General features: G+C 40.4%; 1 protein-coding gene across 3 annotated transcripts in view; it reads left to right on the top strand.

Annotated features, from left to right (window-relative positions):
- Positions 1–15032, top strand: part of ttll6 (tubulin tyrosine ligase-like family, member 6) — an 18475-nt gene extending 3443 nt beyond the window's left edge. The window contains exons 2-17 of one of the 3 annotated variants that reach the window (XM_015029118.1): positions 2240–2416; positions 5357–5494; positions 5644–5681; positions 6457–6575; positions 6959–7089; positions 7163–7319; positions 8293–8436; positions 8694–8779; positions 8876–9101; positions 9998–10176; positions 10306–10494; positions 11620–11794; positions 11955–12185; positions 12271–12312; positions 14024–14126; positions 14456–15032. In XM_015029118.1, the coding sequence (XP_014884604.1) occupies positions 5358–5494; positions 5644–5681; positions 6457–6575; positions 6959–7089; positions 7163–7319; positions 8293–8436; positions 8694–8779; positions 8876–9101; positions 9998–10176; positions 10306–10494; positions 11620–11794; positions 11955–12185; positions 12271–12312; positions 14024–14126; positions 14456–14670 (2172 nt within the window). In that variant the 5' untranslated portion in view covers positions 2240–2416; position 5357 and the 3' untranslated portion in view covers positions 14671–15032. Of the gene's footprint in view, positions 1–2239; positions 2417–5356; positions 5495–5640; positions 5682–6456; positions 6576–6602; positions 6776–6958; positions 7090–7162; positions 7320–8292; positions 8437–8693; positions 8780–8875; positions 9102–9997; positions 10177–10305; positions 10495–11619; positions 11795–11954; positions 12186–12270; positions 12313–14023; positions 14127–14455 lie in introns of those variants that run through there. The other 2 variants (XM_015029119.1, XM_015029120.1) reach the window with 2 other exon arrangements.
- The last annotated feature ends 1140 nt before the right edge of the window (positions 15033–16172 follow it).

Genomic DNA, 16172 nt, shown 5'->3' with positions numbered 1-16172 from the left:
AAATAAAGTAAAACTCTTAATAGCGTCGTTAGAATAGCTGGCCAATTTTACCGGAGGGGGTTTTTTTTGGATGTTTTTTTTTTTTTTTTTTTTTTTTTTTTTTTTAGCTATGAAGACTTTGCTCAATGTAGTTCTGTAGCAAGGACTTGATGAAAGACTTTATGTTCCTCCGTTCATATAAATTAAATTTAACACTTTGCTTACGTCAAATGTTAAATCAGTTTTTTAGGCATTCCTCCTAAACCGGGTGCTAGTAGCTGGAGACAAGACATTCTAGTAAAACTTGCATCACTCCTTAGCATTGTGTTGTGGTAATTACTTTCTTCAACAGAGATGTAGAAGCTAGAGTTGACATAATGGTGGATGCAAATAAGAAAAGCTTGAGACTTGAGAGTGGGATGGAGGATTACCTTACAGTAAGACAACACTGAAAGGGGGACCTACTGGAATGCAAACACACACCAAAGCGTTCACAGTTTCATTTGCAAAAGAAATATGTGATCAATTTTCCTTCCATGTCACAAATATGTGTTACTTTGTGTGGGTCTATTAAATAAAATCTAAATATGAATTGAAAATTACTGTTCTAACCAGAAAATGAAAATGTTCTAGGGATTTGTATGCTTTTCAAAAGTCTCTAAAAGAGAAGGGTAATTACACACAAAACCCCATGAAGTTAAGTATCTTAAACGCATGCAAAAATAAGCACAAGTACAGACAAAACTGCTGTAAAAGGGAGACAAAATAAGTGTGAGGACAGAGACCTGGCACAGAGAAAAAAAACAAAAGTCAGTTAAATACAACGATGAAGGAATGCTATGCTAACCTGTATCTTATGAAAGACAAAGTAAATAAGATGGCCCCATAAATAAGCCACAAAGCGCCAGAATCAACAAAAGCTACAAATAAAACATAAATGATTCATATATGACCATAAAGAGAGGCAGTAGGTATAAAAAATACATGCAAAGTGACAAACATATTATTAGAAGACAAAAAACGCAATAACGTTTAAATGGCTTTAGAAGGACACAAATCAGCTCCAAACAGTGTAAATAACTTAGAGAGGAACAAAACATCACAAGGAGACAAAAATGTCCCAGAATGACTTTAAAGAAGGAAGCGAGTCTGTGTGAGAAGCAGAGAGAGCTGGAGGCAAAGAAATGGGTGAAAGTCAACAGTGAGCATTTCATTTTTAAAAATCTGTCCAACTCAGCTCATGCTTCTTCCAATTAGCCCATGGGGAAAAAGTAATCTGCCCCTAAACCTGACAACTGGTTGTACCACCCGGCCAGCAACAACAGCCATTGGTAATGTAATGAGTTTCAAGCCTGAGCAGCCTCAATATCCATCAGATATAAGTCATGACTTTGACTAGGCCACTCCAAAACCGTATTGATGCAATAATTCACAGACAAGGAGCCCACACCCTGCTGTAGTGCATATGACCAAACTGAAAAACAGCTTTTCCCTCTCTCTTAGTAACATTACTCCAATTAAGGATTATTTTCTTCTTATAAAGAATGAATCAATTTAATGGCTTATGGTGTCCCTAGCCTATATATTATAACAAATGACCTCCTGACCTAATTCAATGTCAGACATGCAGATGCACAAATTAATTGCCTTTAGTCACACAATGTGATTCATTTCAACTCCATGCTGGAAGCTAAGTTGCTAACCTTGAACGTCTCATCACGGAGTATGTCGCAGACATGTGTAGTATATCAGTGGATGATTAATTAATCCTTAATTAGTTACAGAATCAAAGAGTTGCATCAGTGCCTCCTTGTCACCTCTCACTCCTCTCCGTCCCTCTTTAGTTTGATTGATACCTGCTCCTTTGTTTGCTTCTTTCCTCTCCTCGTCTTCCGATTAACATTTCCCCCCTCTCGCCTTGCTCCATTTTTAATGTCGTTAATGGAGAGCCCAGCTTTATTTTAGCCCAGCCAACACCACTCACTTGCAGCTCTGCCAAGCTTTTCAGCACAGATTTAAGCTGAACAAGTCGTGGCGCTGAAAGGCGCCTCTCCTGTTTCAGTGAACAAGCATCAGGGATTATTCCTCTCTTCTTACCCCCCCGCCACGCCAACGTCCCCTGCTCGTTTTCTCTTCTATCATGTCAAGACGTATCAGGTTTTTCTAACTGGTTACCAGATCCACTTCTTCTTCAGCCTTTAAGTTGGTCTGGAGCTGAACCACCATTATGATAACAATGAATCTTTTCTGTTTCCTCCAGGGCATCAGTTTCAGTTGGTGTGTGGAGGTGGGATGAGGTTCTTCACTGATTTGTTTGCTGTGGAGCACGGTGGCACGTCGAGAAGCTCCTGAAGCCGTCGGAAAACAGGCGTGGAGACAAACGGCTGCAGCATCTTCCAACACCAATTTCCTCATCAATGTAGGAGCAACACTACGGGTGAGTGACGCTGTTCTCGTTAAATACGATGTCTGAGAGTGTACAGGAGCTGAAAACTAAAGCCGAACGCGTCGAGTCTCTTTGTGAGGCTCTGAAACCCAGTTTCTGCTTTGAGGTAGTAGAAAATAACAGTGACACAGACGTGGAGCCCCAACTGTTGCTGGTTGAAGTACATTAAACATTAAACAGGGGCATAAAAACACAAACAGCACAGACCGCTGTTATATTAGTAATCCGTTTATTTCTACTGTTTGCATATCTTTTTAAAATCAATTTGCCGCATGGTGCAGCCACAAATTTCACCAGGTTTTATCGGGATTTTTAAAGTAGAGTGTCATTGTGAGGTTGAAGGAAAACGATACACTGTTCTCAGTTTTCCTTCCAGGTACAAATCTGAAGTGGGGTGTTTGTATTTAGGTCAAATGGAGAGACGCATAGGAGGACGGTTACGTCTCTGTCAGCTTTGCAAATCTAGATACTGACTTTCCTCGTTCTTTGTGACAGAATAACTCCAGCTCAGTCAGATTGGATGAAGAACATCTTTAACCACAGAGGTAGGTCTCTGTCACTTTATCTATATATAGTTGTATTTATATTGAAATTAAATCACAAATCTGTTTCTAACATATTTATTATTTGAAACACTTTCTTTGCTCTTTGTAAGAATATTTTTGAACTGCTTTATGTTGATCAATCTGACAAAACCCAACCATGATTCACTGGAGTAATTCGAGGGAGATTTAAGATGCTTACCAAATGTACACAGACATATTTTACTTTTATTTTTCTATTATTAAATATTTTTTCTTAGATTTTTCTAAACTGTCCTTTGACTTTTTTTTTTTTTAAACGTTTCATCACCAGCTCAGGTATTCTTGTGAACAAAACGTTTAGAGTAAATTCTGAACGCGTTACGTTTACCGGACACTTTGATTGTTTCGTGTGGTCAGCTCCTAAAACAAACCAGAGGTGTTGTTCACACACCTGTTGTCGCCGCACACTGAGGGAGAGTCTTGGGCCGTAACCGAATCTGGGCTGAGGTCAGTGGGGCGTCTCAGCCGGGTGCAACACTCACAGCTGAAGGCCAGGATTATCCAGATCACTGGATCAGAATACCGTTACCTGGCACCGCAGCCTCCCGCCGCGTACCTGGGATGTCCCTCCTCGACACCACCCCGGGTTTCTGTCACAATGATTGAGTCAAACTCACCTCAGACCCTGTAAGACACCAGATCGGACGCGGAGGTGCACGGCTCCTGCTGTGTTCGGATCAGAGGACAGATTGAGACGAGCAAGTGGAGCTTTAACTTCCCTTATATTTGGACTTTCTTGTGTTCTGGGAAGTGGATCTTGACTATGTTTGTCGCTTAAACCTGCAGTAACCTTTACAAAAATATGTTTTTTTCTATATTTGCTAATACACTGTCACCACGTTGTGAGAGTACGGTATGAGACGGATCATATGTGAAAAAATCAGGCTCCTCCACCTCCTCTTTGCACCGCTCCCAGTCAAAAACAACCAATCAGAGCCAGGAGGAAGGTTTTAGCGCTGTCTGTCACGCTCATGTATGTGCTGCTCAATATGCTAATATTAATACTTACCGTTACAGGAAAACTGTTTATCCGACGTCATCTGTGGCCATGCTAACTTGCCTGAATGTTCACGGTGAACTAACTGTAGCGTAGCAGAGAGCAATGGGGGGAAGGTTGTGAGTGGTGCATACATGAGAATGATTGACAGCACTAAATCCCTCTTCCTGGCTCTGGCTCCTTCAACATATTTTTACTCAGGTAAAAGTAAAAAGTCACAGTCCATGAAATTATATATATAAAAGAAGTATTTGGTAAACAGGCTTCTCACATCATCAGTCGTTTAATATTTAAAAATTACATCGTCGCATTGATCATCACATGATTAGATTAAGGAACAAAAATGAAACTAATTCAAAAAAATAACATGATTACAAAAATAGCAAAATCAGGCAGAATATACATTTTTCCAAATCAATTTCTTCCAATATAAAACCTATTAAACTTTAACAAAAGTCACTGTCAGTGGGCGGAGGATCCAGAAATTTTACTGAATTAAGAGAAGCAATGCTTCACGATGAAAGTAGTCAAGTAAAAGTAAAATGTACAGCAGAGTAAAAGTACTTCTAAAAGTTTTTTTTTTTTTTTTTTTTTTTTTTTTACAAGGACACTTTTTACAAAGGTGATCCAAGTTAAAACCATGTTGAAGACTCGCCTGGCTGCCGGTGGGACTCGTGTTCACGGCACAACAATGGTTGAGAAGTGAAAGAGCGAGGATACCTTTGATGAACTTCCATCTTCCACAAAGGCCAGATTTGTGATATGCAGAGTGGATTTTATGAGATTTAATCAGAGTTTGGATTATTTCTCGTCATTGCTGTTGTGCTACCAGTTGCTCTGCTGCGACGCCTTTTAGATGCCAGCGTGTCACCACATGCTGACAGCCGTGGCACTCGTCTGATGAGATGAGTGGAAACAGAAACACGACTCCATTCGCTCTCCTACAGCATGTTCTTCGTTCTGTTTGATTGAGTTTCAGTGTCAGGGGCTTCAGCAGGCAGCTTTAAAAAAAAGAACCATGTAAATGAGTGCTGGACAATAGAGCGACATTACAGCATCGTGTACAAGTATCCACCCACTTAGTACTTTTCCACATTTTGTTTGTTATGACTGGAAGCTTCATTTGAATTTTTGTTGTGCATAACCGTCTAATGAAACGGTTGCAAAATGAAAAATGGTGGCTGCTCAGGTTAGTTTTAGCAGCTCTGCCACATTTATTGTTGTAATGCAGCAAAATGTGGAAAGGTTCAGGTAGGAACACTTTTGCAAACTACCGCTTTTATTTTATGTCTGCACAATCATATTTGTTTTAGTTTTTAGCATTTTCCCCCTCAATTTGCTCCCACACAGGATGGGACTACCTCTGGACGGCCCAGATGCAAACAACGAGCTGGGAGAGGAGGAGGAAGGAGGTGAAAGCCAAACAGAGACCTACATCCCCTTCCGGCCGCCACCCACCACCAAGAAGAGAAGGAAATACAAGAGGAGGTATTTTTCTCCCCGTTGATCATGTTGGATTTAACTTCTAGACGCGTGCGTCCCTGCAGGAAGTGAACTGCTGAGGCATTTTCTGACAAGATGGCGACACCGCAAAGCAGGCGTCTGTCCTTCTCTTTGTCTCTCTTCTCTTTCAGATGATTGGCTATCAACCTCACCAGCTGCAAATATGAAAGCGGTACGTTTGATTTTTTTTTTTTTTTTTTTTTAAACCTATCATTCATCTGCTTAAATCAAGGTAGATTCTTGCAGTGTCAAACTCTACAAAAAGATTATTATTACATTTGAGGCATCCCAAATTCTCCTCTGTAGACAGATCAAGATTGTGGGAAGCCCAACTCATTACAAGTTACTACCACTTATTCTGCACAAACACTTTAGATGTTAGTGTCTATTTTTAAGACAAATGAATTGTTGTCCCTCTCCTGCACCCTTAGTTCTCCACCTATGCATCCTCTGGACCTTTAAGGAAACGTTTGAGTTGTTCTTTTTTCAGGGTTAAGTTATTATGCAACACACACCTTCAATACATTTGTAAACATAAGAACTGGATGCACCTGTTTTAGTTTATTGCCAATTTTCTCTTATCCACACATGGTTGAAGATATAAAAATAAGCTCAAATGTTTACAAACACCCTCCTTGATATTTTATATTGATTTTTAAATAATAATAATAATAATAATAATAATAATAATAATAATAATAATAATAATAATAATAAAATCCCCAACAACCATAGAAACAAACAAGAAACCCTGACCTCAGTCCAAATGAAAACATACAGATTGAAAACAAAACCTTTCAAACGTTATAGTTAAATAATCATTTTAGCTCAGTCTAATAATGTTTTCAATTCTTATTTTCACCTTTTGGCAAAGTTTGTGGGGAAATGTCTCATCTTCGAAACATCTGGCATATCTTTTTAGTAATTTAACGTTTGCTCTGCCTCAGTGCGGCGAGCGGCCCGCCGGTACGGCCTCAAGGAGACGGGGGAAGACGATGACTGGGCTCTGGTTTGGACTGACTTCTCCGTGTCTCTGGACCGTGTTAGGGACATGAAGCGTTACCAGGTATTTAAGCCAGGCGGTCTTCACTAAGCACCTCATTACCGCCATCATCAGGACAAACCGTGGCAGCTGAGCTCGGCTTTACAAATTAACCGTGTAATTCCATTTGTGCCGGAGAGAAGTGAATTAGAAATGGGGCTCCTCTGTTGTAATAGAGCCTCTTCTTCGTGGACGGCATCGGTAGCTCCCAGCATTTCTCTCAGGTCAGGCTTTTAATTTGCAATCTACTGTGATATGCTTACCCAGGCTGTTTAACAGGTTGAGACAAATTGCAACCGGTTCTCCTCTTGAAGTTGAATTAAATGCGGCCATAATCATACGTATAAAATGTGTTATATTAGCGGAGGTGGTCCTTTCATGCTGTGTAAACTCGCTTGTCTTTGCAGAAAATAAACCATTTCCCAGGGATGAGTGAGATCTGCCGCAAAGATTTCTTGGCGAGGAACTTGAACCGCATGCTGAAGCTTTTTCCTAAAGACTATAATATCTTCCCCAGAACATGGTGCCTCCCCGCAGAGTAAGTTCTCCTTTTGTGTCTGCATAAAAACGCACCTCGAAAGTGTCACTGATTGTCCGATTTGCCTTCGCAGCTACAGTGACTTCCAAGCCTACACCAGAGCCAAAAAACACAAGACTTACATCTGCAAGCCAGATACGGGGTGCCAAGGTAAAGGCATCTTCATCACAAAGTCCACTAAAGACATACAGCCTGGGGAGCACATGATCTGCCAGGTTTACATCTCTAAGGTGAGGCTTTTGTGAACAGCTTTTTGCAGAAGTATTCAGTATTTTCTTAAATCTTTTTTTTTTTTTTTTACACTTTGCTACGTCACAACCGCAAATGCCAACGTATTTAATTAGGGTTTCATGGAGTTGGTAATGTAGTGCAGTGAAGTGGAAGAAAGTGACACTTTTATTGCTTTATTTATTTTTAGAAAATTAATTTGTGTCCTTTTATTTGTATTTTACTGGAGTTATAGCTGTGGATATTACAGTGTTTCTCTACCAGCTTTTCACACCTACAGACTGAAATCTTTGCCCAGTTGTCTTTGCAAAGCAACTTAAGCTCAGTCAGATAAGATGGGGAACATTTGCAAACACAGATATATGTCTGGACTTTGACATAATACATTGATATGCTTTGATTTAAATCCCTGCAGATTTGGTTCTATGTTTAGGGTTGTTGCTCTGCTAGAAGACGAACCTTCATTTGAGACTTGAGACTCAGGCGGAGGTTCAAAGGCAAACCCCATATTTCAGATTTTTATTTATAAAAACTTTGGAAAAACATGTAACATTTTCTTTCCACTTCACAGTCGTGCACTACATTGTATTTTCTACCTGAATAAAACACATTGTTGTTTTTGGATGTGACTAAAGCTGTACGATGTAGATTTTTCTGATTATTAAGGAATTAATCAGAAAAGAAAATTCTTCTACAGATTTTTCATGTATTTTTTTTAATACAATATTAAAAATGCAATCTTTTTTAAAATAAGAAAACATTTTATTATATAAAATGCAATAACATTCTGTTCCTTTAGTGAATGCTTGATGATTTGTAGCAAGCGATGCATCTGCAGCTAAAAAATACTTCTAACATCAGCATGTGAACTAATTGATTCCTAAACTAGTTGACGATTATTTCAATCGTCCATTTATCACAATTAATCCGATTAATCGTTTCAGCCGTAAGCCTGGCCTCTGTTTTCTCCTCCAGCCATTCATAATTGACCGATTCAAGTTTGACCTGAGGCTTTATGTGCTGGTGACGTCATGCGACCCGTTCAGGATATTCATGTTTAAGGAAGGCTTGGCTCGCTTTTGCACCAGGAAGTACAACGAGCCCACGCAAAGCAACGTGGTAAGAAACGTGATGCCAGCGCTCCTCATCGTCGCAACTAGGTAGCTAGCCTGGAAATATTTCCAAATGAAACGAAGTCCAGGTCAAATGAAAACAACATTGTTTGCAAGTAAAAGCGTAGAAATATACACAGGTAGATGCAGTATGTGCAGGCTGGTTAGAGTCTTTCTGCTGGAGGTCTTGTTATCGCAGGTTTAGTGTGGCCAGAGCGCCTTCCTCCTCCATGTGTGAAACTGAACTCGACTCTGCCACCTCAGGAGGACGTATGCATGCACCTCACAAACTACTCCATCAACAAGAACAGTGAGAACTTTGTCCGCGACGAAAACTGCGGCAGCAAACGGTAAAAGAGGTTTGCCTCGGTAAACGCTGCGATGTTGTGCTGCCGAAGGCCTGTCTGTGTGTTTCACGGAGCGCCGTTCTGATTTCTGCCGATCAGAAAGCTGTCCAGCCTCAACCAGCACCTCGAGCACTTGAACTGCAACACGGAGAAGATGTGGAACGACATCGAGGACATCATCATCAAGACTCTGATATCGGCTCACCCCATCCTGAAGCACAACTACAACACGTGTTTTCCCAACCACATCTCCTGCAGTGCCTGTTTCGAGATCCTCGGCTTCGACGTGCTGCTGGACCACCGGCTCAAACCCTGGCTGCTGGAGGTGAGAGGTGACGGGAACCCGGTTTCGATGTGGAATCTGCAGATCGATCAGAGAACGCACTCAGATTGTCAGCACTCCAGCTGACCCGCTTTTAAGACAGATAGAAAACTCTTCAAATGGCCCTCTATCCGCTTAGGCTCAAAATAACCGGAAGGACACGTGTGGGTTTGTTTTTACTACTTCTGCTATTTAATTATCCTCGGATTTGTAGCTGACGATTGTTATATTGATTTACACGTGGAAAATACATGAAAGAGTTTAAATGAAGGAAGGCAAGCAGAAGGAAGCTGGTAACAAAGACAAAATGTGTCGACTTTTGTTCAAAACATCGAATTTGGTTTTCCATTCATTTCACAATGACGTCAAGAATAATGTAAAATCAGCAGGAGTGTTGTCTGAGCAGGTTGATCTGTTGAGTTTTTTATGGCTTAACCAATTATTTATTTATTTATTTATTTATTTATTTATTTATTTATTTATTTATTTATTTATTTATTTTTTACAGAATCTAAACTGGGTGAAGCTAAAATACCTTTGAGGAGTTCTGGGTAGAACAAACTTACAGTGAAAGTTTTTTTTATATCTTAAATGCAAATTGTATATCTATATATATTCAGCACAGTTTTGGCTTAATTGTTGCTCTAACCATGTAGTTCTTTCAGCAAATTGCCATTTTTTGAGCTCGTATTCCCCCGTTCACGATTAATTGATTGCTAAATTAGTTGCCGATTATTTTAATAATCAATTCATCTCACTCAGGGTTAGGGTTTAAACCCAACCCTATTACTGTCTTTTTGATTCTCAAGAAATTTGTAGGTAAAACATCACGTGAAAATGTCTGTCCATGATTTTGTTTGACGTAGCGAAACATTCAGCGTGGTCTGGTCTCCGTCCAGGTTAACCACTCGCCCAGTTTCACCACGGACTCTCCGCTGGACCGGGAGGTGAAGGACGCGCTCCTGTTGGACACTCTGGTTCTCATCAACCTGGGCGCCTGCGACCGACGCAAGATCATCATGGAGGAGAGACGCAGGGTGAAGGACAGGCTGCAGCAAAACCGCTCCAGAGAGGCCAGGTGAGGAAATGAAGTGTGGAGTTTCCCCTCCACTGTCACACAATGACACACACACACACACACACAGGTTGCAGTGGACACACAGTGTGCGGGTGTGTGTTACTGCGCTCATTTGTGCTCGGCCGCCAGGTCAGAGGAGCTGCGGCAGAGCCAGGCGGCCACGGTGGAACAGATGGAGGAGTACGAGGCCAAACACCTGGGGGGCTTTAAACGGATCTACCCCAGAGACGGGGGCGAGAAATACGACAAGTACTTCAAACACAGCAGCTCGCTCTTCCAGGAAACGGCTGCGTCCAAGGCCAGAGAGGAGTGTGCCAGGTAACTGCGGCGTGCGCAGGAAGCGTGGGCAGCGTGAGGGTGTTCTGCTTCTGACCGATCCTGAATAAGGGAGGTCAGGAGAGAAAAGAGGAAAACTAAATCTGCTTAATTAAAATGTGAATGTAGAACCTCAAGTAAAATTCCAGCTGTTCTTCGTGTATGAAAATGGGCCCACGATAAACATTTTACACCTTTAATTTGACATATGTTGCAAACCAATTTATTTATTTGTCCTTAAAGATCCACTGGGTCTGTAGCTGAAACCCAAATTCAGCTAAACGAGGGAGTTTGACCCTCGCTCGATCGTCTTCTCAAGAAACTGAAGATGTAACTCGTAGAAGAAAAATGAGAGGAGAATTAAAACGTGTATCCACGTCTTTGTAACAGACATCCACTGAAAAGAACGGAGGAATTAAACCTGCTCCAGTACATCGTCTGTGGTGTGATTTTTAGCAATTTAAATGGAACCATTAGCTGAATATCCTCTCACTGCTATCCTCTGCTATGTGATTATGCTATTCGAAATCGCTAAATTAAAATCCTGACATGTGTTGCCCTTGTTAAAAGCACATAGCCTGTGAAAATGGTGGATTTTTAAAAAAATATTTAGTGAAAATTCAGTTTCTCAGAAAAGAAGAACCTCGGGTAAGGACAATAAAAATTATTTTTATTACAAAAAAATTGGTTTTTCGTCTGCTGGTGTCGGTCCGCTCAGCTTCATCACAGGGAAAGCAAGAACCTGGACGAGCTGAAGGTTCATGCAAAACGGATCTGGGCTTCCTGAACGCTCAGCAGAACCTCAGGCTGATTGCCCACAAGCCAAACTGAAATACAGACATTTCTAATATTCAAATTTACCAACAAAAGCTGAATTTTGTCTTTGAACCATAAGTGTTAAATTTTCAAAAAATTATCGCTAGTTTGTAATGAGGCTACATGAATTTTAACCTTTTTTTGGGGGGGGGGAATAATTTAAAAAGCAAACTTTTTTTTGGGTGATGTTTATTATGTATTTTTTTTATTTCTCTACACAGCCTAGGACTTCTGTCTGAGTCCGAATCTCTCTCCTCATTTAGATGAAATAAATGGTAGCTTTTTGGCTGAGGTGTGTGACGTTGTTTCCAGGCTGCAGCTGCAGGAGCTGCGGTTGAAGCAGGAGGAGAATGAGCGCCACTTGAAGGTGAACAGAAGGAGAGAAACGCAGGGGGAGACGGCAGGGGAGCGGATCAAACCCCGGCCGGCGCCACCGCAGCCTCCCCGTGACCTGCTGCCTTCGGATCTGCCCCACGTTGGCGCTCAGGTGCAGTGTCCACATGCAGCCACTGGGGGGCTCCACAGAGCCTTCATCCCGAGATGAATGGCTGCTCTCCTGGCTGACCCCCTCACACAGTTGATGCTCACTTACCAAATTTAAATTGCCAAAAAGCAAAATTAAATCGCGCGTTTCTGTGTCTCTGCAGTCGGATATTTCTGGAGCTTTTGTGGGTTTAGAAGCTCCAGAACTCCTAGATGAGGTGGACGAGGCAGAGGAGCAGGAGCGGCACGATTCCCTGCTCCAGAGACAGAAACTAGTGGAGGGCCTGGGGGTGGTGGGCAAGGTCCATGAGCTGCTGCAGTACCGGCCAGAGGGAGGGGGCCTCTACCATTATTCCACAGACATCGGCTGTCAGAGTCAGCATCAGAGGAGAGACGTGAGTGCAGATCCAGGAACAGGCAAAGCTGTTGGTGTAAAAATATTCGTCCTCTCGTCTATGAAGCTGTTCCTTTGTGTTGCAGATGAACTTCCTAATGCACTACCCTGACAAGTACAGATATCAGGTAAGTCACACCACACCTTCACACTCCTTAAGCTTCTTCTTTTTTTTTTTTTTTTTTCGTTTTGTCACGTTACAACCACAACCTGCAATTTATTCTAATGGGATTTTATGTGACACACCAACACAAAGTGATACATTTTTTTTTTTTTTTTTTTTTTTTACAATACAATTTAGTTTCAAATTCTTCCCTCCAGAGAGATTAAGCCCAAAGTGTGGTAGCGTTGTTCGGTTTTCCATGTTCAGGAAATGCGTTTCTACAACAGGAGGGGATTGCAATATTGAAAAGATGACTTTATTATTTTAAAGACATAATTAATTTGTGCTTTAAAGTACAAACAGTCGCCCTTAAAAGACACCTAAAATAGAGTTAATCTGTGTGTAATTTAATCCGGAGTATAATCCCAGCCGTTCTATGAAGGCCTCAGAGGTTTGCTAGAGAACATTAGTGAACAAACAGCCCAGCAGACGACGCTGCAGATGAGCTTAAAGCAGGTTTAGGTGATAAAATATACAAAAACTCTTCAGAAAAGGTGTGATGCAACCGCAACCCTACCAAGACATGGTCATCCCCATAAAATGAAACTGTTTGTGGCAGGAACATCACACTGCATGTCATATTTAAAACACGGTGATGGCAGCGTCATGGCAGAGGCATGGAAACGGTTCGGATAAGATTGATAGAGCTGAATACAAGACGGTTCTGGGAGAAAATCTTCCAGAAGCTGGAAAAGTTTACAGCAGAATGATTTAGATCAAATTTTGAAATGGCCCAGTCAAAGTCAAGCTGATTAACCTTCTTTCTCAAAGAAGAATTGGTTAAAAAAAAATAAAAGTCACTCTTTAATTGTGTAAAGTAATGGGAACAAAAGGTGGTTCAACAAAGTGAGAGAAACACAAAGACACATATAAATAAGATTTTTACTTAGAAAAAAATTATGATATTTTCTTATGAATTTAATTTAGGCACAAAAAATACATTTCTGTTAAAATACAGTACAGATTTGTGGTTGTAACATGACAGAGATGTGGGGAAGTTCAAGCGAGCGGCAATCAGGAATCAATCTGATAGATTTTAAATGGAGCCAATCCTTCATAGTTATTCCTATTATAATTATGAATCTGCCTTTTTATACAACTTCATTTAAAAAAAAAAATTGGGAAACATTTTTTTCTGATTGTCCCTGACTTAATGCCTGTAACCTGGTTCCAAAAATAACTGCAATTACAAATAATTCTGTTAGTTATTAATAATATGTCACTTGACAAAAAGTGGTAAAAAGGAATATATATATATATATATATATATATATATATATATATATATATATATATATATATATATAAAACAAAAAGAGCATTTTTGTCAGTGTTCATGACAAAGAACAGCCTGAATCAAATAAGCTAACAACATTCAAATATTCATTCCTCATTTTGAAGTTTGATGTCTTGATCTGAAAACATGGCAGAGAATTGAACAACCAGCCCTGCAGCTCTGTGATTAAAGAGAACATCCGTGGAAAATCAGAACGATGGAGTAAACTCTGCACCTCACAGATGCTCAAGCCGTACACGGATTATTTGCGAAATAAAATAAAAAAAAAAAGAAAATCCTTGTGAGATCATTCAAATGACATTTCAGATTGTTTTGTTGCGCCCGTCCCAGTGACGCGTGGCGACTCAAAAGTATTTGCTTTTGTCCCACGACGAAACAGAGGAGCCTGAACGAGCACGCCTGCCTGCAACTAGACGTGGAGAGCCTTTACAGGATGGGAGAGGGCCACAGGACCTCCGGCACCCACCTGGGACCCTATCAAGGTAGAGCCCAGTCCCGACACGGCACCACCGGACCCAGGTGGTTTAGACCTAGAGCAGCTGATGAAGTATATATACGCGTTCTCTCTTTTCTGTTGTTTGGAAAAAGCAAACAAACAACAGAAATAGTTTTTTAATGACTCCTAAGATCAAAAACGTCATGGAGGGAGGAAACAAAAAAAGTGGAATAAAATTTAATCCTTAATGTCGACTCCATCGATGCTCGTTCATAACCACATGAATAAATAAATAAATGCATTATAAACTGTGTGAATCAGTCGAGAAGCCTTTGTTTGGCGCTCCTCTCATTGTCCACCTCCTCCTCTCTTCAGTTAACAGCACCACGGACGCCTCAAAGTCCAGAGGAAGGGTCCCCGTCATAAACCCCACGAGGGGTCTGCACTGTGACAACTCGTCCAACCACACCGCAGACCTGCCGAGCCTCCTCATCGTCTCCACGCGCGTCCCGCTGCTCCGGAGGCCTGGCTTCTCTCCCATCGACCACAGCTCCCCCCGGAGAGTCCCCCGGCCCTATAAAAGACTCTGAGGAGCGGGGCCGCCGACCTCCGAAGCCCCTCGAAGGAGGACCGGGAGATCCAGGCGGGGTCTGTGCAGGATTTGTTAAAGCACCTGGGTGGTGGTGGAGGCAGAGCAATATTTAACTGTGAAAGTAAAATACACAGTGCCTATATGAAAAAAATGCTGTAATGGATTTTATATCTGCGAAGCTCAAGTTTACACTCCTTTAATAAAACGGCCCACACAAATATGAAGTTTTATATCAGATAAAACCCTCGTTGAGTGCCATGATAAAAGAAAAAAAAAATCAGTTATCTGCTATATAGAAAAAGAGATATGTATTTAATCTGAGAACATTTTAAATAAAGAAACTGGGTTATTGAAATCAGAGAATTTCTTGAAGTGTCATTTGATTAAAAAGTAATTCTTTAAAAACAGCCACATTGGTATCACATTTTTTGCTTGCTACTCAAGACAATGTAAAAATGCTTGAAAATCACCATCGAAACCGTTTTAACAGACTAATTAATGAATTTGATTATACATTTGAGAGATCTAATTGTAAGAAAATACATGTAATCGTTTTCCAAAAAAGATAATTATGAGAATAAATGCATTTAAGATAAATATTTAAAATATTTTGTTGCAATATTTGAATTGGATTTTTTTATTCTTCACATTGTTTTTAAAGGCCATACAGTTAAAAAGAACAAAGTTTCTTTGTTTGCTTTACAAATTGAAAACACAGATAATAATAATAATAATAATAATAATAATAATAGAATAACAACAAAGTAAAAAAAAAAGTATAGATGGTTCGATAAAAATGATCAAAAATAATCCAGAATTCCGCAATTTATAAAAACAATAAAACCCAAAAGGTGATCAAAAACAATTTCGTAGAGCTCTGTAAATGTCTGGAGCAATACAAACTTCTGATAAAATTGGTGGATGGGTTAAAAAAAAGGTGAATTTTAAACATTTCTATGTTCTGTTTGGTTGATTTGCAGCAGAAATGTTTGCAGGCCTCGCTGTCTGTTTTATCTTAATTATGAATTTATTACTAAGCTGAATGCGCCACTAACGCCGCGCAGTGTAGGCCTCTGGGAGAAAACTTGGCTACTTTTATCAATTCATTTTCACTCGTTATTTTTTGGGGGTGGAGTTCTCAAAAATAAGATTTAATGCACAACTTTGATTCGGAATGCCTTTAACGCATCCATTCCCCCCGCCCCCTTTTTAACTTTGTGTTTCAATAAATAAATAGCTACTTAGTCCTGGGAGCTTTTAATTACTAGAGGCACTCGAGGAATTTATGGTTTTATTGCGTCTATAAACGTCGGAAATCCTCTTTTAGTGTTGGAAAAACACCAGCAGGCCAGCGGAAAAGATGCACTCTGACTAAAGCAGAGCGGAAATGAGACCTGAAGAGAACAATTACAAAAAGAGGAGAAAGGATTAAAAAATAAAAGAGAGAGAGATTTCTTTCAGACTTTGTACCAGAAATTAGTCAGTAGTTATATTTTTATT

Source organism: Poecilia latipinna, unplaced genomic scaffold (genome assembly GCF_001443285.1).
Source record: "Poecilia latipinna isolate Pla-1442-1.1 unplaced genomic scaffold, P_latipinna-1.0 Scaffold144, whole genome shotgun sequence".
Classification (NCBI taxonomy): domain Eukaryota; kingdom Metazoa; phylum Chordata; class Actinopteri; order Cyprinodontiformes; family Poeciliidae; genus Poecilia; species Poecilia latipinna.
This window is presented reverse-complemented; position numbering and strand designations above follow the sequence as displayed.